This window comes from Cavenderia fasciculata, assembly GCF_000203815.1.
Source record: "Cavenderia fasciculata unplaced genomic scaffold Scf_ET2XIPL01CNAVH-3, whole genome shotgun sequence".
In the NCBI taxonomy this organism is placed as follows: Eukaryota; Evosea; class Eumycetozoa; order Acytosteliales; family Cavenderiaceae; genus Cavenderia; species Cavenderia fasciculata.
The window spans coordinates 1,704,634-1,729,270 of NW_004457723.1; the positions used below are offsets into that span (position 1 = coordinate 1,704,634).

The window sequence follows — 24,637 nt, forward strand, 5'->3', positions numbered from 1 at the left end:
TGATTGATGATGAAGTAAGAAGAAGTGATCAATGATAAAGAATCATCTTTCTCTCTATCATTATCATCATCTATTCCATTTACCTTCCTCTTTTGATAGATTAGAGATTAAAGGTATATGTATGCTTATACTACCGCATATTATAATTAGTGAATTGGTATAATTATTGTTCCTTTTACTATATTCTTTAATGCATTCTCACCAATACCATGTTGTTCAGAGTATGATGATATAGAGGCTAATAGTTCATCGCCCTTTTGTGAAAGCAAGAATGCAAAGATTATATCTACAAGTTGATCGAATTTGTCTTGTTCTGTAAGGTTTGACAAATATCCTACTTCATTTAATAACTGTTGATCTGGTGAATTGTTTCCTCCTCCTAAGAATCTATATACAACCATCTTTCTATCTATCTCTAAAATTAATATAAATATAAATGACTCTTCTGCAATGAATCTGTCTTTCTTTTTTTGATCAATCAATTTTTCAAAAGAATCTTCCATGATTTCAACTTGTATTTCTATTAAATTAATATTATTTATTTAAATTAATAAATTTATAAAGATTATTAATTATTAAAGGATCTATGGATTGTGAACCAAGAGAAGCTTGTGCCATTTGTTTACTACCTCCACCTTTTCCAAATTTAATAGTGTTGGTTAATAATTGTTTGAGAAGTTTATCGGCATTGGCAGAGACCTCTTGTTTTTCGAGTTGACTACCAACTGTACATATCAACTTGTTGTCAGTTGCTTCAGTTGTTAAAAGTATGTGAATATGGTTTGGTTGAGTCTTGGCAAGTTTTTTTGATATCTCTTGTAATGTGTTTTTGTCTATTGTTGTCGACTGTCCACTCAATAGATGTAGACTACATGCTATACTGTTGTTGTTGTTTCCATCCAATTGAATCTTTCCATTATGTGTTTTGATAGAGTTGAATAATATTTGTTGTTGTAATTCTGATACTTGTTTTTCTAGTTGTTTCTTATTGTCAATTAATGATTCAACATGTTTTCCAACTATATTGGTTGGGACACCCAACTTGGTGGCTAGTCCATCTACAGTACTCTTGAAACTGTCTAGCCATGTAGCGGCAGCTTGACCTGCACGTGCTTCAATTCGTCTCGTTCCAGCAGCTATACTAGTCTCTGACACGATTCTAAATAATTGAATGTCACCTGTCTTGCCTACATGTGTACCTCCACAAAACTCTTTCGATACGCCTGGTACTGATACCACTCTTACACTATCTCCATACTTTTCACTAAACAATTGGATAGCGTCAGTCTTGACAGCATCACCCTGCGACATTTCTTGTACATCCAATGGTATGTCTTGTTGGATGGCTTGGTTGACTGTTTGTTCAATGTTTGTTATTTGCTTGTTCGATAATTTACCAACTGCCGTAAAATCGAATCTCAAACTCTCTGGTCCTACATACGAACCTGCTTGCACTACACTATTCTCTCCCAACTCTTTTCGTAGAGCAGAGTGTAATAGATGAGTTGCAGTGTGATGAATAGCTGTTTGTTGTCTAGTTTGTTTGTCTACCCTACAATCAACCTTGTTATCCACTTTTAGATCATCCATTACTTGATTTAATCTTTGTTTGGTACTATCAAATTCTATCACTACAACTTGTACTCCATCGTATGGTTTTAGTGTATCTATGACATTGTAAATATTCTCACCATTGCCAACACTAGTAACAATTATACCCTTGTCTCCAATTTGACCACCAGATACTGCATAGAATGGACAATCTTCCAACACAACATATAAAAGATTATCCTCTTCAGAGAAATGTTGTGCTTTAATCCTAGTTGTACAATGTAATTTTTCATATCCTACAAAATTACTTTTAATATTTTCATTCTTCCATTTTCTAAATAATAATAATATTAAATTAATTAGTTCATATAAATACAACGCGACTTTGTTTGTTTGTTAGTTTTGACTTACTGTAATATTTGATTGGTATTATTATTTGATTGATCTTTTTTCCAAGATGATTTTGATTTTTCTTTTGTTTCATCTATGAATTGTTGAACTTTGTCCATGTCGATATTGATGTTTGATTGTCTAGCTTTTACTTCACTGATTTCTAGGGGGAGACCATAGGTAGAGTAGATATTGAATACATTCCACTCGTCGAGTTTATTAGAGTCGATGAGATCGTCGAGATAGGTGACTCCACGCTGAATGGCTTGGTAAAAGAGAATCTCTTCGTTGTAAATGACATTTTGGATTTGTGGAGCACGTTGACTGAGCTGCGTGTAAAAGTCACCCATCAAAGAGGTGAGAAGTGGTTGGAGGAGATGAAGGAATGGTTGTTGGAACCCGATCATTTGGCCATAGGATAGTGCACGACGAATGATCTTTCGTAGAACGTATCCTCTGCCAGTGGCAGACGGAACGACACCGTCTGCAATGAGGAAACTGACCGACCGAAGATGATCTGCAATGACACGCATTGACGTTTCGAATTTATCAGCGTGTACTTTACCGACAAACACAGAGTCATTCTTTTCAGCAACACTTTTGATACCGTCTATGAGATTGGCAAATAGATCAATCTCATAGTTACTCTGTTTGTCTTGTAAGACGGCAGCCATACGTTCTAACCCCATTCCAGTATCGACACATGGTGTAGGTAGTGGTGTCAAGTTGCCAGCATCGTCACGCCAATACTGCATAAAGACGAGATTCCAAATCTCGAGGTATCTCTCGCCATCCATTTCATTGCCTTCTCCACGATCCCAAAACAACTCGGAACACGGTCCGCACGGGCCTGCACCATCACCCATCGACCAAAAGTTGTCTTTTGGACCACACCTAAGGATGCGGTCGTCTGTCAACCCAATCTCGGTTCTCCAAATGTCAGCGGCCTCTTCGTCACCCTCCAACACACTTGCTACGATACGGTTGGCAGGCAATCCCATCGGACCGGTGAGCAACTGCCACGCATGACGGATAGCATCTCTCTTTGCATGCTTGTAACCTCCAAATGAAAAGTTACCCAACATCTCGAAAAAGGTATGATGACGAGCAGTATACCCTACATTGTCCAAATCGTTGTGCTTGCCACCTGCACGAACACACTTTTGAGCAGTCGTCACCATTGGAGCAGGTGGTGTTTCAAGTGCTGCAAAGCACTGTTTAAACTGTACCATACCAGCATTTGTAAAGAGTAATGTAGAGTCATTATGAGGTATCAAAGATGATCCATCTACCTTTTTATGTCCATTTTCATTAAAGTAATTTAGAAATGTTGATCTAATGTTTGCAGTTGATGTCGATGATGAAGCATATGATCTAATAGCAATACTACTACTCGTCTGTATTAAACGATTAGAGTATTTACTAATAATACTATTCATCAACATTTTCTTTATATTTATCTTTAGATAAAGAAATGAGATGATTGAACGTTAAAAAAAAAAAAAGTAAAAGAGTTGTGATGCTGATGATCATTCATTCATTCACTAATTTTAACTATTCTTTATTTATTTGTTTATTTGTTTATTTAGTATATCTAAATCCTTAGATAAGATATCATAGATAGATAGATCAGTCTTATTCTTCTCAACAACCAGGGAGACGGAGAAACGATCGACATTGAATGTGATCTCAATACTTTCAAATAACTAACTACTCTTTGTGGATGGGTAAGATTGGGTTTTGAAACATCTCAATGTTTGCATTGTGTATTACCGAAAAGATCACTAAGCCTGTTATTTTATAAATATCTTTATAGATTGTCTTGTGGTGACTCCAAACTTAATATGTTCATGGTGCGTGTTTTAGAAATTTTACGAGCTCGTAAATCTTTAAAGGTTGCAAAGGGCTTCCCGATTTTGGGAAATATCGGTAAAGGTGGGATATTGAATATCCTCATGCTTTTAAATCGAGCGAAGGTATCACCGCTATCCACCAAACAATGAGGATACACCTTCTTCTTTACTTTCTCATTCTATCGATATAATCAGATACCTACAAAAAGAGAGAAAGAGAAAGAGAGAGATAGATTCCATACAAGATGAGATCAATTTATCTGTTGGCTATTATCATCTTTTTAGTCGGTTTATTGGCTAGTCATGTACTGTCAGTGGTAACGACAGTGGGACCATTTATAAATCCATACAATGGACACAACTACACAAGATATGATGGTATCAGCCCATTGAAGAGTGGAATGAATGCCCTTCAAATTTGTGCCAAGCAATCAACTCCATTTCAAGATTTTAGAAAGTATGTAAAAAGAAGAACACAACCCAACCATATTTATATTACTTTGTACACGATTAATATTGATGTATACATTAATATATTATTGAATTTAATTTTTATTTAATTTTAGTTATGTTGCAACATTTACATCAAAAGAAGAATTTGAATGGGCAGCATCAAAAGGATTAATTACAACTGTTCCAGCATTGATCAATGGTCGGACAAGCTATGAAGAATATGCATTAAACATACATTTTGATTATTCACCCGAGGAAGGATACTTGGTCTTTGACCAATTAACGGGACGTCCATATAGCTATTTTCAAGCACCTCCAGATGCCCCATCAGGATTAAGTGGTTGTCAACTGATGGCAGTCTTGGACGGAGCGTCAGCACCCACACAACTATTGATAGGATTTCAAAACCAAGAAGATTTGTCATCATCAATCATTTGTGAGTATGGTGGAGTACAAGATCCCTTCTTGTCTCAAATAGATACTACTGGAGGTATCATTACTGTCACTAGATTAAGTGGTTTCAATATTGCATCACTTTCACTCCAATTTGTCGGTACGACAAGTTTTGGGTGTATATCAATCTCCAGACTCAACTCTACTTCTGCTAGTTGTACGATTCTTCCTGGAACAGGTGCATTCAACGTAACCATTACCGATGGTGTCAAGACTGCCGTTGTACCTTGGTCATTTAATGCACCATACCTCAAATCAGTGTATCCACCTCTCAACCTATCCCCAGGTACAAACTTTATTATTTATGGAGGAAACTTTGGAACCATTACCGCCAAGATACAAATCTATGTAACTTCTCAAAAATTCCCATGTACCATCCAATCAGTTAAAATCCCAGGTCAAGCTTATGAAATATCTTATGCTGCCGATATTTCCGGTTACCAACTACTTCCAATTACCATCGTCGTTGATAATGTTCAATCTTATTTAACCATGGTTCCAATTTGTATGTACTTTATAAACATAATGTTTTGATTAAAAAAATAATATTTATTTTTTATTTATTTAATTATTTAGGGGATACAAGTTCAAAATCATTCTTTTCACCATTCCCAGTTACTATGTATTTTGACCCAAGCTTGATTGGACAGGTTATCGGATTGGCCGATGAGAATATTGGAGCAGCACTTGGGTTGATAGAGTCTCCTGTCACTGCCAATCTTCTCAAATCAACGTATCCTCTATTCTACAATACCACCAAGAATCAATGGACTCTCTTTGAAGATTTCTTTTTCCAAGGCATTTCCCCTAGAAGAGCCTCTAATCCGAATCTAGCTGCTAATTTTTACTCGACCAACATTCCCAATACTGCATTGTTTCAAGCTAAAAGCCCCTACTTTGATTTGTCAACCTTTATCATTAGTCCAGCGGCAACGTCTGCCGATTATTACAAACATCTTGCTCAGTACATTCCCAATGTACAAGTGGTTGGAGGAACTATTCTTGTCAACACTACTGGTGACTCGGCCAAGACCGTCCAACTCACGAGCTATGGTTCAAGATTTGGGTCGTCTCAAAACTTTAGAATCGATGACAATCTCATCGTACCAGTTGAATATGACCCCATCAACAACTATGGTCTCTTGATCATCAACATTGCACCAGGATATGGATCTAGTACTTTTAATATCTCTACCGACGGTAGAACCTACCAAACAACAATTGAATACGGTAATCCTGTCATTAGCGGTGCAACCAATATCGGTACAACCGGAGGAGCCATCTCTATCGTCGGATACAACTATTACATTCTAAATTCGGTCATCACCATCAAGATGGGTCCAATCACTTGCTCCAATCCAAATATAGTCGTTGCTCACAAGACGATTGTATGTAATATGCCAGCATCGTCTGGTAAAGGAATGTTAGTGGTGCAGGTTGGATCAAAACCATCGGTGGGATTCAATTGGTCGTATCAAGACCCGTTTATCTCTGGTGCCACTGTATCTAGTAGTCCCAACACGTTGACTATTTCAGGTTCTAATTTCGGACCTTTGCCAACCAATATATTGGTGTTTGTAACATCACCAAAGCTCGGTGGTGATGTTCCATGCACAGAAGTATTACTCCCCACCCCTCACACCCAAATCACTGCCAAGGTACCAAAGACTGCTCATGGACGCATGGTCAATGTCTATGTCAGTGTATCAAATGTCAAGTCAAACAATACTGCCTCTGTCATATTGACACCCTACCTAGACAGTCTCTTGTCACTACCATTCACTGAAGGTGGTTCTGTTGACATGGTAGCATACTTTGACTCTGTTGACGATGTAGGTAATCCCATTACAGCAGTTGACATGCTAGTCAATAACAGTGCAGCCATACCAGTCACCTGTAAAGTTAGATATACACCACCAACTAAAGCAATCTTGTCGTGTCCAATGCCAGCTGGATTCTATCCATTTTTAGTGTCTATCGTCACACCCTATGGTATTTCCAACCAGATTGCAGCTACCTACTCCAAACCAAACATCGTTTCAGTCTCACCACTAAAATATCTTGCACCTGGTTTGGTAACAATCAGTGGTAACTCTTTTGGTGATCTCTCTCTACCATTGTACGCAGCCATTGGTAACTTTACCAACATGCAAAACTGTACCAATGCACGAATCATCGATCCCTATAGAATCGAATGTTTCTACGATGCTTCCATCACTGCACCAGCCGACCCCAAACGTTCACTTAATGTCACCATCACCACTACCTTTGGCAGTACTACCAAAGAGATGTTTATCTATGCCACTACCTTGAGTTGTCCTAATAACTGCTCTTCCCATGGTACGTGTAACACTGACAGTGGTGACTGTATTTGTGAAAAGGGGTATCTATCAAGTGCCGACTGTTCAGTAGCAGATGGAGGAAACAATGGTGGTAAACCTGAAACCAACGAAAATGGTACAACAACCATTCCAGTTAAAGGTCTCAACTTTACCATTTCAATAACACATCTTCGGGAACTAGATATGGATGACGTACCAATTAAAACACTCCCCATATCCGATGCACTCTGGGTGAATGAGCAGTTGAATGAAAACTCTATGCAACACAATGGTATTTTTGACAATGACACTGCAGTCATTTCAATTGTCTCTACCTATTATCCAAATTCATCAACCATTATATTTGCAGGTCAGGAAATGGTCATGCCAACCAACTCTATCAAATATGAAATCACAGTCTCCAATTGGACTTGGCAAGATCAACTATCTCAACTACAAGTCATTTACAACTCTTTCACAGATCAATCATCTACCATTGGTTGTGATAATGATCAAGTTGCTCAAACCAATGTAACTACTTCTACTGACGGTGATACAATCTATTGGTTCCAAATTCAAAGTGGTAATACAATTATGAATGTATGTTAAAACAATCAAACAAATATTATTTAATATTTATTTATTTATTTATTTTATTTTCTATTTAGGCTAAATTTAGTAATCGTATGATTGTTGATGAAAGAATTATTCGTGCTAGTGTAAAATTATTGGATCATGATGATGAATTATACTTGAATGTTTCATCAACTGGTAAATTTAATGTATTGACAGCAATCACTACACCATATTTTGATGATAGAGTTGTTTTGGATCCTTCCTTTTCTGCACTACTTCAATACAAGGATCAACAACAACAAGATGAATGTGCTACAAGTGACCCATCCAAATGGAAATTGATTGTTATTGTAGTGTGTAGTGCTATTGGTGGGTTGGCAGTAGCCACCATTTCTGTAATCTCATACAAACGTTGGAAACTACAAAGAAAATCTAGAAACAAACTAAACAGATTAGCAAAAATGAACCAAGATAATGGTCTATAAATTTACACAATCCACAATTTTATTTATTTATTTATTTATTTATAAAATGTAACAATAAAAAAAACTGATTCTATTCTAAACACAACACAACAAATTCTTATCTACTTGATCAATATTAATAATTAATATTGTATTGTGTTTGGTTGTATTTTAATTTTATAATTTTTATTTAATTTTCTTTTTTCTTTTTTGTTTTAAAAAAATGTATTTTAATTTAGTTTGAAGAATCTGGAATTTTAATTTCTTGTTCCTTTTTCTCTGGGATGACTTCATCCTTTCTATTGTTATTATTATTGTTCTTGTGGTGGCTACGTTTGGAGTGGTGATGTCCACGACGGTTCTTGCGAGAGTTTGATTCATCGTCATCAGAGTCGGATCCGTCAGAGTCTTGATCACTTTCGCTGCTATCGTACTTGCGAGCCAAACCTTCAGAGAGGACCAAAGTCTCGAGGAGACGGATAATCTCACGACGGTAAGCTCTAGAAGAACCCTTCTTCTTGAGTTCGTTCAAGTCGGCCTTTTTAATGTCGAGTTCGACGGCGCCATTCTCTTCGTCGCCAACTGGGGCGGTGCCAGACTCGATGTCCTTTGGATAGTCGCTTGGGACGTGCCAGAAAGCAGAGTCTTGGTAGTATTCTTCAGTCTTGAGTTGACCGATACGGCCGATGAGCTTGAGGATGAAACCAGTGATCAAACCACCGACAATGGCAAGACCGACCGAGATAAAGGTGGCGGCAGCGTTGGCACGGGCTTGGTCGTCACCAGCTCTAAAGATGGCATCATAGTCGTCGCCATAGAGATATTTGTTGTTGATACCACGAGCACAGGCAATGATGGCGGCAATTGAGCCGAGGAAACCTGGCATACCGTGGAGATTGTGGATACCGCAGGTATCTTGGATATTGAGACGCTTTTGCAAGAGTGGAGTCAAAAAGACGTAACCCAACACGGAAATGGTACCAGCGATGAAACCCATAGTGATGGCGATGGCTGGTGAAATGTTCATGTGGGCCAAGACACCTTGGATGACACCACCGGCAAGCGAACTGTTTTGTACGTGGACCATGTCCAATTTGTAGCCATAGTGACCGAGGAGACGCGACACGATAAAGGTGGCCATGGTGGACGATGTGAGCGAGATGAATGTGTTGGCGAGGGCACGGAATTGTGGGTCACCTTCTGGGGCAATGGCAGCGTTGAAAGATGGCCACATCATCCAGAGGAAGAGGGTACCGGCCATGGCAAAGAGATCGCCGTTATAAGAGGCAGTGTTGTCTGGACACTCCTTGGTCTTGCGGTTGGTCAAGAACCAAGCGACTGTCAAACCAAAGTAACAACCAAAAGTGTGAATGTACATACCTCCACCGACGTCGACGGCCTTCAAAACCATGTCGCCAATGAACAAGTTCAAAAAGTAAAACATTGGTTCAATGATACCCAAAGCCAACATTTGAGTTGGTGTAACACGACCAAGAATTGCACCATAACTGATCATTACAGCTCCAGCGCAAAATAATCCATTAAGCATAGAATATAATGTAAACTAATAGAGAGAGGAATAAATAAATAAATAATACCGTTATTAGTATTTCCCTGTTTAATGTTATATTTTTTGTTTCTACTTTTGTTTCTACATACTTGGAAATTACTACTGAAATATTCATCATTCTTGTCGGCATGATGAACAGTTTCAAAGAAACCATAGAGTAAAATACTCCATTGACAAACCATGGCAGAAATGACAAAAGTGTAACCGAGGGCAGAATAACCATAACGTCTTAAAAAGGTCATGAGGAAACCGAAACCAAAGAAAATCATAATGTTGATATCACGGAAGTATCCATAGACATTGTCGACGTCTTCTTGTACTGGATTCTCGAGTGAACTTGGGTTCTCTGGGTCATTCTTTCTATCGTCATCATTTGAATATCTAACCCAAACGGCATACAAAACAACCATAAAGATTTGGAATGCTAAGAGTGCAATGGTAAAAGTAAAACTTTCAGTTCTCTTGGCTTTGATGCCTTGGATGAGATCTTTGTTTGCCATCTCTTTTTATATATATATTTATAAATAAAGATGTGCTACTTTAAAATCCTAAATATGGCAATAATAATCGAAAATAGATAGAAGAAGAAGAAGTCAGTGTCTGAAATGTTATATTTATTTGAATAAATGAAAGTTATAGACGACTGGATGGAACTCTACTCTACTCTCTACTGCACTGTAAAGTATAAAAAAAGTGTGCACATGAGGGGAAGAAGTAGGGAATTGAGGGGAATTGAGTGTATTTGTGAAGAATAGATTTGAATAATGTGATATAAATGTGAGATAGCCAATTGGTTGGCTAATTTGACTGGATAGACTGACTGGGAACTGGTTAAACTGAACTGGCTGACTGACTGACTGACAGGACTATCTGTCAGGTGGGAGAGAAGAGAAGAGTGTAGTGTAGTGTATTTGGTGATACATGGTAAGATTTAAAAAATATTTAAATTACTACAATAAAATTACTTGTGCACACAACTTTACAGACACCCTCCCCAACCATACTAGACTATCTATCGTAGGTGGTAGGTAGGTAAGGTAGGTAAAGTGACATTTGTTTCGTTTTATACACAATGTTGTTATTGTTTTATAAGGTTGAATTTGATTGTTGTTTGAACATTATTATTATTATTACTCATGAGTAGTTCCATTCTCTCACTCACTCACTCACTCACTATCTATCTATCTTACTTTTAATTCCTGTTGTTGGAAGTGGAGTGTTGTGTTGTGTTGTTGTGTGAACAGTGATTAAGATATTATCTATTTTGGTATTAGATTAAATAGATATTTTTTATTTTTTGCAAAACAAAACAAAAAAACTATTCAAAACACTTCGGTGTGGGGGTATGTAGGTAATTAATTGGATGGAGGGAATAAATAATATTATTATTATTGAATCTCCTGTTTTCAAGTCGACGAAATATAACAATTATATATATATATATATTTATAAATATATATTTAAATTTTGTGGATAATTACACTAATATTGTATATTGGTGAACAACAAACAACAAACAACAAAGATGGATGATAGAACAACAGGCTTGTTGAGGTACCTCCTTTTATATTAGTTGTTGTCCTATTGCCTGGTAGGTCGGTGTTGTTGTTGATTTCAAAACAAAAAAAAACATATTAGGTAAATTTAAAAGGAAATTTGAATTTCCAATCAAATCGTCGTTTGAAATTTAAAATATAATATGGTGAAGTGTAGCGAGAGTGTATAACCTATTTCCCACAACACCACTACTGATATGGGTGAGAGAGAAAGAGTGAAGAGTGTTTGATGGTTTGAGGAAGGGTGGGGGTGATAAACCAACATAACACACTATAATCACTTTGAAGTTGAATGATGAAGAGTGTACTATACGCAAAAGTTCACTGCTAAAAGATAGAATCGAATCTGTTCACTTGAATGATCGATCATCATGTGGTAAAGTGATGATGTAATGTAAATTGTTGTTGTTGTTGTTTATACCTATGATTATGATGAATAGATCGAGTTTTGTGTGTGTGTGTGTGTGTGATAATACTATAGTGTCACTACTTCATACCTTGTTTCAATTGTCAAAACTAATGAACAAGGTCTCGACTGTTCTCCTTTGTTAGGGCACCTCTTGGTTGAAACGTGTTTTAAAAAAAAAACAAAAAAAATCAAGATATCCATGTGGGGGCTGTTTAAACAGGGGGTACAACAACCATGGTCTATGGCATGAATTCAGACCTGTCGTGTGTTGAGTTGGTGTGTGGCCTTTTCGATCAGAAGTGGAGAAGTTTCGCCGTGGAAAATTCATTATAAACTTGTGTGTTACATCAATCGTTGTCTTGTTTGTCGATTGATGACACCCCTTCTTCCTCACTAAGTGGGGGTGTCATTTTTTGCTATGAGACGACAGATAGAATGTGTGGTGGTACCCAGGGCTACACTCTACTTTTTAAAAGCACGTAAATTGAGTGACGAAGAAGACAATCAGAAAGAGATACTAGTTGATCAATTCATGAATGTGTCTAGCTCTAAGGAAAGAAAGAAAGAAAGAAAGAAAAGAAGAAGGGATAGTTAGATATCTTGTAAAATGTACATTGTTGTTGATGAACGAATGTGTATAAATATCTACTTACTTGGTTCCCAAAACTCCGTCGTCATCTGATTGGAATTAATTAATTCACTCTGTTGGGGCGAGTAACTACAACTAATTGTATCAGACAATAATTTAATAATAATAATCGATAAGAACCGAGAATATATTCTCGAACAAATAAATAATGTTATTATTTATAAATAAATAAATATTTGTATTTTTGGTAAGAATAAGAGAAGTGAGTGAAAAGAGGGGGTGGGTAGCAGAGGTGAGGAAAGGGGAGCCTCGTGATTATTATTAAATCCATAAATAAATCAAGAACAATGGCTGGTTAGATTCACCATGTCATCACGCATTTGGGTGACACCTGTTTAAACTTTAAACAGCACATAGCAACCAGGTCTGTTTTACAAACCGAGTATCTAAAAAACTTTTTTCAACTGTTTTTGTGTGAAACTGGGGAAAACCAAACAATTCTGCAAAGATTGGTGAATCTATTATGAGTACGAAAATAATAATAATAATTTATCTTTTTCATTTTCTTTTGTTACTACTATTATTATTATTTATTATTTATTAATTACTACTATTAATAATTATTTAATTATTAATTTAAAAACTCTACAGTATCACGAAAAGTTAAATATTGATTTGGATAACCCATTGTTTTAAAATAAGCAGCATGTTCTTGAAGTGATAGACCCATGTGAATAAAGGCAGCATGACGAGAGATGGCAAGTGCCTGTCTAGATAGAGTTTCATAACCAAGATCCTTTGATTCTTTACATAGGTTCATAAATAGACCAATATGATCGATACGGAGGAAACCTTCATTTTCAATTTTAAAGTGTATGGGTGGATCTTGTGGCGGTAACTTTTCTTTGGTGAAACTTAATTTACCAGTAAATCCACTCATTGTAATTAATTGTAGACAAGGTACAATTGCCTTTTCCCCATTGAATGTTGAGGCAAGTGTTGACAGTGGTGCTTCAATTTCAAATTGAAAGTGTCTATCCGAGTCGGAATAGGTGTTTTTCAACTTCTTTACCAAATCTTGTAATTTGGCTGTATATTGACCACGTGAGCTTGATGTTGCCACTTGAATCTGATAATTCTTTCGGTAGAGATCCAACAGTATCTTTCGGTCTCTAAAACTATTTGGAGATTCTTGTGCGTCGAGTAGACAGAGTGGACATTCACACTTGAATCCCAACTCTTCTATTCTCTTTGGATAGGCAAGACTGGTATAGTCTCCGCGCGAGATAAAGATTTCATCACCGGCTTTGAGGTTTTTAGATGCCACCGCAAAGAGTATCTCTTCCAAATGGAATGTACCGGTATTGTAGAGACACGAGTGGTTGGCAAGCGATGCCAACGACCAAAGACCCCAACACCCTTGTCGCGTTAGAACCTTGCCTGCGTGTCGAGTAATCTTTGTGATTTGGTTTTTTGTCAGTCTCGGTAGATTGTACTGATTGAACCCTTGACAATCCTTGGATTCGTAATGTTTGATGTTGGTGATGGGCACCTTGAACATTTTAAAATCGTCCAATTCAAGCGTCCCTTTGGTCTTTGCACCAATTGTAGAGTAGAGTGCGTGTAGTTGACGATTCATGTTTTGGTGACATGTTGGTAGCTGCATGTTCATTTGTTTGACCATACATTCAGTCTCGTGCTCTCCCCACGACACTGGCAACTCTTTTTGTATTCTACATGCAGTCGTTGCAAACAAGATAGTTCCAGCTGCCACATCTTTGGTCACCTCTAATCCGATACGTTGTTGATTTACACCAGACTCTGTTTTAGATGGTTCATCTCTAATCTTGATAGGACCGATATACTCGCTACAATCCAGCCGTCCAGTCTTTATAATGTTTGCTTTGATCTTGTCAAAGTTGTATCGGCCATGGTCACGTTCAGGTATTCTCTCGACACATCGGCCAATGTTGATTTTAGCTTCTGCATTGTTTGGTTGGAATCCCAGTACCATTTGGTTGCACTCGATCGACTTTTCATACGCTTCGATATTGTAATAGGCAATAGCCAATGTTTGGTAGACCTTGATCTCTGTCGACTGTTTCACAATAGTCAAATGAGCTCCCAACTCCAACACCTCTTCATATCTGAATAACGATCCCAACGAAGTCAACTTGTTAAACAACAAACCTTCGTGGTCAGGTGATAACAACAATGCCTTTTCAAAACATGCCAATGCCAACTCGTACTTTCACTCTTGTAAATGTAAACATCCTTTTGATGATAATTCATATAATGTACTCATCCCAAAAAGACCTACTAATATCTAATTATATCTAATTATATATATCTATATATGTATCGAATATAAAATGAAATTAAAACAAGAGTTGATGATCATCACACTTTGGCCTTGTGCAAATTAAAGTTTTCGGATATTATTATTTTAATTTAAAATATTTACAAACAACCATTTATTTTATTTTCTTTTTTCTTTTTCTTTTTCTTTTTCTTTTCTTTTCTTTTCTTTTTGACTTTAGATATTTATTTATTATTAATAAACTCTACAGTATCAAGATAATAAAATATATGATTTGAGAAACCCATGTTTTTAAATACAAAGGCATGTTCTTTTGGAATGAAACCTTGGTGAATGAAAGCAGCCAATCTAGAGATGGCTAGTGATTGTCGGAATAGTGTTTGATAACCAAGTATTTTGGCCAGCCGTGATAGTTCCATAAATAGGTATGTATGTTCAAATAAAAGGTTACCTTGTAATTGGATTTTAAAATGGATTGGTGGATATTGTGGCAACTTGGTCTTGGTAAAACTTAATTTACCACTGAATCCAAAAGTTGTAATTAATTGTAGATAGATTATAATACCCTTTTTGTATAAATTATAGTCTCCATAAACCAATCCAAGTGTTCTAAGAGATGTTTCAAGTTCGGTTTGAAGTATTCGATCTTGATCTGAATAGGTTTTCTTGATACTCTTTATAGACTCTTCCAATTTCGAAATGTATCGTTCATGAGATTGTTGTGGTTGACCACAATAATATTTAAAAGTATCTATACAATCGATTCTTGTTTTGAAGCTTTTCTCTGTTTCTTGCGCGTCGAGTAGACAGAGTGGACATTCACACTTGAATCCCAACCTTTCGATTCGTTTTGGGTATGACATGGAGCGGTAGTTTCCTCGCTCCAAGAATATCTCTTGTCCTGCTTTGAGGTTGCCCGAAGCAAATACAAAAAGAAATCCTTTGATTTGAAAACAACATGCATTGGGTATGCAAGAGTGGTTGGCCATTGCTGCCAACGACCAAATACCCCAGCCTTGACATGGGATGGTACGACCTGCATACTTTGCAATGTGTGCGATTTGTTCGCGTTCCAATATTGGTAGGTTGTACAAATCGGGATTACTCTTTTCGCGATTATATGGTTTGATGTTGCTAGTCACCACTTTATGATACCTAAAATCATCCAACTCTACATTCCTCTGCATAGCTCCCATCGTCGAGTAGAGTGCGTGCAGTTGACGTTTGCAATGCATATCACATGTTGTAAAATAGTGTTGCATCGATTCTTGTATAATATCCATCTCTTGTTTGGTGACTGATGCTTCTGTTATGCCAGGTGTCGAAAGGGGATGCGTAAACAAAGTTACTACTGAGAATAACAGTGTACCAGCACCAACATCCTTTGTACACTCTAACCCTAGTCGCTGTTGATTCCTTCCAGACGCTGTTTTAGATGGTTCATCTCTAATCTTGATCGGTCCAATATACTCGCTGCAATCAATGTCTCCAGGCAACGTTTGAATGTCTTTGAGTGTAACAAAGTCGTACAAACCTTGACTTTCACGTATTCTCCTTTTACATTTATCTGCATTTCTCTTTGCTTCATTGCCCGGAAAGGTCATTGTAGTCTTGCAACACTCTAACGCTTCTTCATAGTGTTGTATGCAATAATAGATGGTTCCGAGATGATTATAGGCAGAGAATGTACACGTCTCAAAAGGATAGGTTTCCACAATGAACCGTGCCAAAGATATAGCTTCCTCGTATCGCAACAATGAAACCAATGCAGTCAATTTGTTGAGTAGAAAGTTGGGATCATCTGATCTGAGAGCCAGAGCTTTCTCAAAGCATTCCAAAGCCTTTTCAAACTTTTCTTCTCCCAACAGGTTTATCCCTCTTATACCGTATCTAAGAGGATCGACTTTTGGTCTATTTGTTGGTTTGACCATCTAGATACAATCTATCTATATCGATTACTTTACTACATTGTAAATAGATAGATAAATAGATAAGATATAACATACATATGTTAGTTATGAGTGAATGAATGAGAGGTGTAGTTGTAGTAGTAGTAGTAGTGGTATAATCAGAACCAACTCTCTATCTCTCTCTCCTCTATTTTACTTACATTATTTGTTGTTATTGTTTAATATGTACATATGTACTATTCGTAGTTTAGATTAAAAATAAAAAAGGAAATAGTTTGTTTACAACAAACAACCTCGAGGTTGTTGGTTTTGCACATTAATTTTAAAATGATTAAAATCTAAAGACTCTACTTAACTCTTTAATTATTAATTCCCTTTCTCATCCTTGGTCGCGGTTGCAAGTGACAACCCATGTGAACCAACACTTTATAAGCTAACCAACCAACCAACCAACAAATACAACTTTTATATTAAAGTTTATATACAACAACTTTACCAAGGACTGAATGAATGTAGATAGATAAATAGATAGATAGATATCAAATAACCCAACCAACTAATAATAATAATATATAATAATATATATTTATTTATATTTATATTTACCTCTGACCTGACCAGGGGAGGAAAGTTTAAAATATAACATTTAAATGTTCATTTTGAAACACACTGCAAAGAAAGAAAAACCATTCATTGATACATATACTATAGTAGTAGTTTTAACAGATTCACTTTTGTTGTAATACAAAGAAGAAGAAGAAGAAAAAAGAAAGGATGGGATGCGGTGATGGATGGATGTATATCTTGACTAGAATATCAGGACCTTTCTTTGTGGGAGGTGGTACAGCACTCATTACATTGGTTGTGTTTATGTACTTTATCGAGATACTACCATCTCTACTACCACCGTATGAATCTTATATGACCTATCTTACACAACCTCACGTTGTACTAGATATATTGGTATCATTTTATATCGCATCCAACCTTTACTTTAATTACTATAAGACTATAACAGTCGATCCAGGTTCACCTTCATTCCCAGCTACTTCAAGTCTCGATGACTCTTCTTCACCATCATTCAACAACACTGGTGATAGTAGCAGTAGTAGTGGAATCAATAGTTCAACCAATGGTAGTCAATTAAATGATAGTTTTGGTGATATTGATGACGGCAATGTTGGTGATCTTCCATTGGTCATTGATTTCAATGTTACATGGGCATATTGTAAAAAGTGTTCTAGACCTAAACCACCTCGTTGTCATCATTGCAATGTTTGTAATAAATGTGTACTTAAAATGGATCATCATTGTCGTAAGTCAAATATCAAATCATACCCTTGAATCCTTGACCAACTAGTTATTAACACTCCCATTTCTTCACTCACCTTAGCATGGATGTCCAATTGTATAGGATTCAAGAATTATAGGTATTTTATATTGACATTATTTTATTTAGAGGTTGGATGTCTCTTTGTAGTATTACATTCATTGGCATTATTTTATAATGGATCACTTGTATGTATATCAACAAATAAGATTAAATCTTTTTGAAAGAGATCTTGGAAATTTAATTATTAATAATGTATATCCTATATTTGTATTATTAGTTTGGTGACAAATTCGATGAGATTACAAGATTCTTAATAATAACATCATTCTTGTTGGCAAGTTTGTTAATGTTGGTAATGGGTGGATTTTTTGTATTCCATTTATATTTAATTGTAAGTATTCATCATCACAATGTTTATTATTATTAGGTTTGGATAATTATTTATTTCAATCTACTCTATTTATTTAGTGTACTGGACAAACAACTATAGAGAATTTAGGAGGACCTCATTCAAAAACAAAAAAGAGGAATTATAATTTAGGTTGGAAGGCAAACCTAGAGATGGTATTGGGGAAGGGGAAATATTGGTTTTCAGGACTATTGCCAACTAATCGATTACCAAAAGGTGATGGTTATTATTTTATGACAAAAGAAATGTATGATGACTATCTCCGACGACAGAATGAATTTACAGGTAATAACGGTGGTACCAGTGGTAGTGGTAGTGGCGTTAATCGTAGAATATCTTCAACTAGTACTTCATCTAATAGACAAAGTTATATTCTTTAAACCAAAACAAACGAAACAAGTAGTGCTCTTGTTTCCTTTTGTTTCTTTTTCTTTTGTATGAATAATAAATAATAATAATATATTATTTTATCTTTTCTTTCCTCATTCATTCATTCATTTGTTTGTTTGTTTGTTTGCTTTACCTATACTTCTTTTAATTTTACAATAATTTATTTTCTTGTTATATATATATGATCTATTTACTTGTTTACCATTATAAACTAAATGGTTTAGAGTTAGTTTTAATCCTTTGGTTTTCTTAATGGATAATCATCTAATTTGTATTGTGATATTTTAGTCTTTGTGAAGTTGATGCTCTTGGCTGCAACCCATTCTCCAACATTAAAGAAACCAGATACTGCTGAACGTACAGTTAATCCTTGATTCTCTAATTTTGATAATGCCATTTTTGATAAACTAAACAACAAAAAGATAACCATTAATTAATAAATCAATCTAAATGATATCATATCTTTTATCTTTTATGTGATGTTTACTCATGACCCAATGTTCTTCTAACACCAGCTGCAGCTGTTGAAATGACAACGCAATCCAAAATAAGTGAAATTAAACTGTATGGTATTCAAGCGATCACATGATATGATAGAAATGTACATATTAATAACTATGTTTTTTAAAAAGAATACTATTACTTGTTATCGATTAACATACCCCATGTTTCTTATATTCCTCTATAAACTATATTATATCTCTATTTCTATCTGATTAATTTAAATTAAACTAAAGCGACAATGAAAATCAGATGATGAACTTGAGTGTAGGGCACGGTAGCTTTGAAAAATGAGTAAAGTTTGAATTAGGTGGATTTACAAATTATTTACATCATCCAATGCTGGATAAATTTATTTATTTATTTTAGTTTGGTTAATATTATATTATATTATATTATATTTATATATACAAGTTGATTATCTATAGATAGATAATTATTATTATTAAAATTGATTAATATTTTAATATTTATAAAAACTATGAGTTTGAACTGAACCATCATCAACAGAAGTGATAACTTCAAAGTCTAAATCCTTTTGAAGATCAATGGATGATATAAAAGATAGAGAATGTGATTTGACAACCATTTTTTTGAGGGTTGGATTCTTGTTTGCATGTATGAGGAGGTTGATCAAGAATTTAATACTGTATATATGTCCACATCGAATTTGACGAATCGATTGATTTTGACCAATGGCTTCAGAGATGGGTGCCATTGTTTTGGTGCTGCTAGCCTTGTCAACCTCTTCCACTGTAAATACAGTGTCATGATACCACCGAGAAATAATGAGATATTCGAGTTTGGTAGATTTGGCAATGAAATCGGTGAGATAGATTGGTTGGATTGGATTAATTGATCCAAGTGTCAAACAGGTAATATTGTCAATATTAGGTTCTAGTATTCTAGCCCACACTGATTTAATATTACCATTTGGTATTTTGAGGTGAGTGAGTGTTGGTAGTTTAAATAAGAGGTAGTCTTGATTAGACTTGCTGTCACCGTTGCTAGCCGATACTGCGGATTGTTGTTTTTTGAATTTCTGTAAGCATATGTGTAGATGAGTCACTCGCTTTGCCAACAGTAGTGGCATCATCGATTCGGCCTGACATTTGAGTGGATAGCTCAATTGTTTAATAGGTGAGATGGTAGACGACAGGATCGAGACGAGTGTTGGGTAGTGTCCAGCCAGACCATTGCTAAATGCATTACACTTGAAAAACTTGAGTATCTCCAAATTTGGTAGTTGTCTAGTCAATACATCTACTTGTTCTACCGATATCTGATCTAAAAACATGTCCGGTAGTAGTAAACTACGTATACCATGTTTGACAAGCGATGTAAACCGATCGTTGTTGAAATCTTGTAATGTAGTAGTACAAAGTTTTAATTTGTATAATTGTATACCTTTGATTGGAGATTCTTTAAGTTTATCCAATACCAATAAAGCAAACCTTGAATCACTACCATATGATGATGACCCATCATTTACAACCGTCTCTATTAAACATTGTAATAATTTAAATAATTGTTTTCTTGGCGTCTCCTCTTCCACCAATTGATTGTTATTATTATTATTATTATTGTCATTACAAATGATCATCCAACCAAGTTTACACTTTCTATGAGAGAATTTAAATTTAGTTATTGATTGATTGGTCATGAGTAGAGAGATGAGAGGTATCAATCCAACAGCCTTTAAATCATTTGCAATAACTTTGAATGTTTGAATGGTTGACATTATATTTTCAAGGTATACCATCTGTTCTGGTATAGTGGGAGGAGGATGGTAGAGTGACGGACCGAACCGAGATGATGGAGGGTACGAATAATTACCAAGAACATGGTCCAAGAGACACCGTAGATTCGTTATCTTTTTAAATAGACATAGTGGATTCTCTGTGCGTTGGTGCAATGTTCTAATCTCGTTGTGTTCGTGCATATACATCTTGCCAGAGAATGTTGGTGTCAGTGACCGATTGGTGTTGGCCAGGTGATAGGTACGTGTATCTAGTCTTGTAAAGTAGTTTGACAACATCTTGAGTGTATACTTTGATACAAGTGCCAATCTCAATCTAAACTTGAATGGTAATGATCTATCTCTAAACAAGTATTGTATGATTATACCATAAATATAGTTTGGAAGAAGAGGTGACGATGACGATGACGATGATGACGACGACGACGATGATACTACAACATGATGATTCTCTTTGCGGTTTGTTGATTTACCAATATAACGGTCTACCAATGTTGTAATATAATAGTTTCCACTATCAAGTGGATCGAATAAACCTTCAAAGATTTGTTGTTGTTGTGTAGTATCCAACCATGAAGACGACGACAACGTTGATTGTTTTCGAGTGTCTTTGAACATTGTATTATCCATTGTGCAACCACAAGTACCGATGGTGGAGTAATTTAACTTTAAAGTTTATCAATTATATAGATATCTACACTAAATCTATCTATCTATCTATCTATCTACTATAACTATACAACAACATGACCTTGTTGCTTCAAAAAATAATGATCGATCAGTTTTAATAAACCACACACTCACACAAAACCATACCACACCAATGATAAAAATGGCAATAAAATCAATTGGTACCACCACAATCAACAAACACCTACTTGGTCATAGGTAGCATAGGAGTAGATTATGCTTGGTGTTGCAACAGCAGTATGCATCGATGAAAATCGTGTTGGTGGTGACCAATAACACTGCAAATTCAAAGCTACCAAAAAAATAATCTTATTTGGTTGATAGAAGAAATGATAAAATAATAATAATAATTAAAAATAAAAGTACATGTTTTAATAATTGTTTTTGTCAACTCTTGCAAAGGAAGCCATTACAAGATTTGAATTGATCTCGGATACGTTCTCCATTGCAGATCCAGGAGAACAGCCTTTTACTCCAATAATAGTGTAGACAGCATTGTATGGTTGTTTCATATCATATTTACATCCTCCAATCATTTGAAATGCTAATCTCTGCTCGTTGCTAGAGATACTAGTATTGGTTGTTTGACAAATTACTTTTGTTCCATCTGGTAATGATTTAATAAAATCAAATAATGTCTCTTCTACTCTTATACTTTTAACTATGATTTCGTTGGGGGAGACACTATTAGTAAGTTTGTGATTATAAAATATTTTATTTTAGTCCATTCTTGAAAATTTTAATACATACGAATTGTAGCAACTTTGATACTATCACTAGAAAGTGATCCAACAATTGTTGTATCATGTATCTTCATTTCAGTAGTGCCATTGATTAAAACAGAGTCGCCGATTTCTCTTAACATTGTATCATAACCTGGAACCCTGATTGATGAAATGGCTGGATAGTTTGGAGCGGTTGATGTTTCTCTCGGACAAAATGATTGAACTGGTGCAAAGGAAGCACCAACCTCTCCGATTATTGAATAGGATGAACCATAGTCTCTTGGATATTCTCCATAATTTGTTCCTCCAAGCCGTGAGGTTATCAGGTTTCTGGCGACATCTCCAAGGTTTTGTGTCCATTCTCCTTTTGTGGCTATTGCTATATATCCGTCCTCGACATCATTGAAATCCTCAATAAATGCCTCTGCATCACTATCACTTGTCCCTGTATCATAAGATCTTAAATAAGAGAGGCTCCCATCCGGACGAACAACCAACATGTTGAGAGCTTTTGAATAGTCAAATTTGATTTCTTGAGAATTAACATAAAACTTGACATAACTATCTCCTCCAATTTGATCACACTACAAAACGAACGATAATAAAAAAGTATAATTGTTTTGAATTAATTAAGTATAATTATAACACAAGATTATCAAGACTTTTTGTTACATATGTTTTACTTACACCTTTTCCAATTGCTTTGATTTCAAAGCCATACGGTATGGCTGGCATTGAATTTGAGAAACATCCCGATAGAGATACGGGACCAGTTTGAGATATTTGTTCTGGAGCTGAACCAGGTGGACTTCCCTTTCTTCCAATCAATGCATACGATGATTGATTATTGATTTTACTACTTAAATTGGCACCCAGAGTTTTTAATGCATCTCTTAGGTCTTGAGGAATTGTAAATGACGACGATGGTGATGTGGTCAAAGATATAGCAACGACTGATCCAACAGGAATTCGGTTTAAAATAAAATTGGCAGCTTTTGACACTGCTATATCTGATGGTGAACCATTGTTGACTTGGTCATCTGCAACTATTTTAAACACCAAACTTTCATCATATCCGTCTTTATAAATAGTTATTGATAATCCGTCTCCTCCACTTGTAAATTTGGATCTTCCATCAATGTATATGTAACTTTGGGCACTTGAATAGACTCTATTACAGGATCCTACGGATACTTTTAAACTAGAGTACGAACGAGGATAATATGAGGCAGAGCAGGTGTTGGCAGATGTTGCATGCTCGTTGGCGGTAAAAAGAGTATAGTCATAAACCGAAATAAGAACCCATTTACTAGTGCCACCAATGTATTGATCGATGTATTTACTCCCGAGTTTTTCTTTGATTGTTTGTATGGTTGTACTGGATAGACGTAAATAACTACCATCTTTGCCCTCTGGAATAATAGCTACAATTGCAATCACACTCGATTTTTTGTAGTGGTGTTGAATAAATCGGTTGAATTGAATATTGGTGGTATCAGTTGAAGAGGAAGAGGAAGAGGAAGAAGAGGAAGAGACATCCGATGAAGAAGAGGTGTCAAAGTTGGTAATAGTCATATGACTTAGATCTTTAGAAAAGACCAATACATTGAGACCAGTTTTAAAACTAGTAGTTTGATCGTTAACCAACCTGCCATTGGCTTTGACGACAACTGAATCATTGTCTTGAAGGACAATTGATAGACTCGGTGGACAGGGCTTGATGGTGTTGAGTGGATATGAAATCTCACCTGTACCTTCAGTTGCAGTTCCGATTGCTTGACCTTTGAACCCAATGATAGACAACGACGATACTAAAGTAGAGCAATTTGGTACAAACATATGAATTTCGATACTTCCAATCGATGAACATGCTCTGATGATCGACTCGTTTATAAAAGGTAGACTAGGACTGATTGCTATCATGGTGAATTTTCCGATGGGGAGAGAATCCATCTTGTAGACGAATAACAATTCATCACCAGGTGAAACGATATTGAATGATTCAACGATAAATGGAGGATCTAACTCTGGTTGATATGTGAATACATTGATGTTGTTTAAAGTACCGTTAAAGTAAAACTCTTCGTTACAATATTTGATGTAATAACTTGAAGAATTCAAGAATACACTATCCATGTTAAAAAGATACTACTATCTAATTGTTAACTTTTCTTGTGGCCATGGTCATGACACTTCGTTCCTTCCCCACTTGTAATTATTATTATTTTTTTTTTTTTTTTTTTGAACTTCATTCATAGTATTGACCACGACCTCAGATTATTCATTCAAACGATCATCTATTTTATAGTCATAGTAATAGTAAAAATAATAATATATAGTCGTAGTAATAGTGATAACATATGATAACCTTGATATCTAGAAATCGTACTGAATCACAGTTTATGTGGTACGACA

At 35.7% G+C, this 24,637-nt stretch overlaps 8 protein-coding genes across 8 annotated transcripts; 2 read left to right on the forward strand and 6 right to left on the reverse strand.

Annotated features, from left to right (window-relative positions):
* Positions 1-146: 146 nt before the first annotated feature.
* Positions 147-3,386, reverse strand: malaS (alanyl-tRNA synthetase; the record flags this gene model as incomplete). Its single annotated transcript, XM_004367306.1, has 3 exons — positions 147-520; positions 627-1,885; positions 1,963-3,386. 3 exons carry the CDS (start codon positions 3,384-3,386, stop codon positions 147-149), a joined length of 3,057 nt encoding a protein of 1,018 aa, XP_004367363.1.
* A 308-nt stretch (positions 3,387-3,694) lies between these two features.
* Positions 3,695-8,082, forward strand: DFA_07505 (uncharacterized protein; the record flags this gene model as incomplete). The annotated part of the gene is made up of 6 exons (XM_004367307.1): positions 3,695-3,705; positions 3,758-3,876; positions 4,080-4,251; positions 4,361-5,205; positions 5,277-7,621; positions 7,690-8,082. 6 exons carry the CDS (start codon positions 3,695-3,697, stop codon positions 8,080-8,082), a joined length of 3,885 nt encoding a protein of 1,294 aa, XP_004367364.1.
* A 214-nt stretch (positions 8,083-8,296) lies between these two features.
* On the reverse strand, positions 8,297-10,131 carry rhgA (Rh-like protein/ammonium transporter; the record flags this gene model as incomplete). The annotated part of the gene is made up of 2 exons (XM_004367308.1): positions 8,297-9,625; positions 9,721-10,131. 2 exons carry the CDS (start codon positions 10,129-10,131, stop codon positions 8,297-8,299), a joined length of 1,740 nt encoding a protein of 579 aa, XP_004367365.1.
* A 114-nt stretch (positions 10,132-10,245) lies between these two features.
* DFA_07507 (uncharacterized protein) lies at positions 10,246-16,732 on the reverse strand (the record flags this gene model as incomplete). The annotated part of the gene is made up of 5 exons (XM_004367309.1): positions 10,246-10,306; positions 12,830-13,604; positions 13,872-14,433; positions 14,805-16,436; positions 16,706-16,732. 5 exons carry the CDS (start codon positions 16,730-16,732, stop codon positions 10,246-10,248), a joined length of 3,057 nt encoding a protein of 1,018 aa, XP_004367366.1.
* A 457-nt stretch (positions 16,733-17,189) lies between these two features.
* On the forward strand, positions 17,190-18,537 carry DFA_07508 (uncharacterized protein; the record flags this gene model as incomplete). Its single annotated transcript, XM_004367310.1, has 4 exons — positions 17,190-17,690; positions 17,877-17,933; positions 18,026-18,139; positions 18,217-18,537. The coding sequence occupies 4 exons, from the start codon at positions 17,190-17,192 to the stop codon at positions 18,535-18,537; spliced, it is 993 nt and encodes a 330-aa protein (XP_004367367.1).
* Positions 18,538-18,779: 242 nt separating this feature from the next.
* On the reverse strand, positions 18,780-18,944 carry DFA_07509 (uncharacterized protein; the record flags this gene model as incomplete). Its single annotated transcript, XM_004367311.1, has 1 exon — positions 18,780-18,944. One exon carries the CDS (start codon positions 18,942-18,944, stop codon positions 18,780-18,782), a length of 165 nt encoding a protein of 54 aa, XP_004367368.1.
* A 567-nt stretch (positions 18,945-19,511) lies between these two features.
* DFA_07510 (uncharacterized protein) lies at positions 19,512-21,437 on the reverse strand (the record flags this gene model as incomplete). Its single annotated transcript, XM_004367312.1, has 1 exon — positions 19,512-21,437. One exon carries the CDS (start codon positions 21,435-21,437, stop codon positions 19,512-19,514), a length of 1,926 nt encoding a protein of 641 aa, XP_004367369.1.
* A 431-nt stretch (positions 21,438-21,868) lies between these two features.
* DFA_07511 (uncharacterized protein) lies at positions 21,869-24,358 on the reverse strand (the record flags this gene model as incomplete). Its single annotated transcript, XM_004367313.1, has 3 exons — positions 21,869-22,151; positions 22,244-22,806; positions 22,910-24,358. The coding sequence occupies 3 exons, from the start codon at positions 24,356-24,358 to the stop codon at positions 21,869-21,871; spliced, it is 2,295 nt and encodes a 764-aa protein (XP_004367370.1).
* Positions 24,359-24,637: the final 279 nt, after the last annotated feature.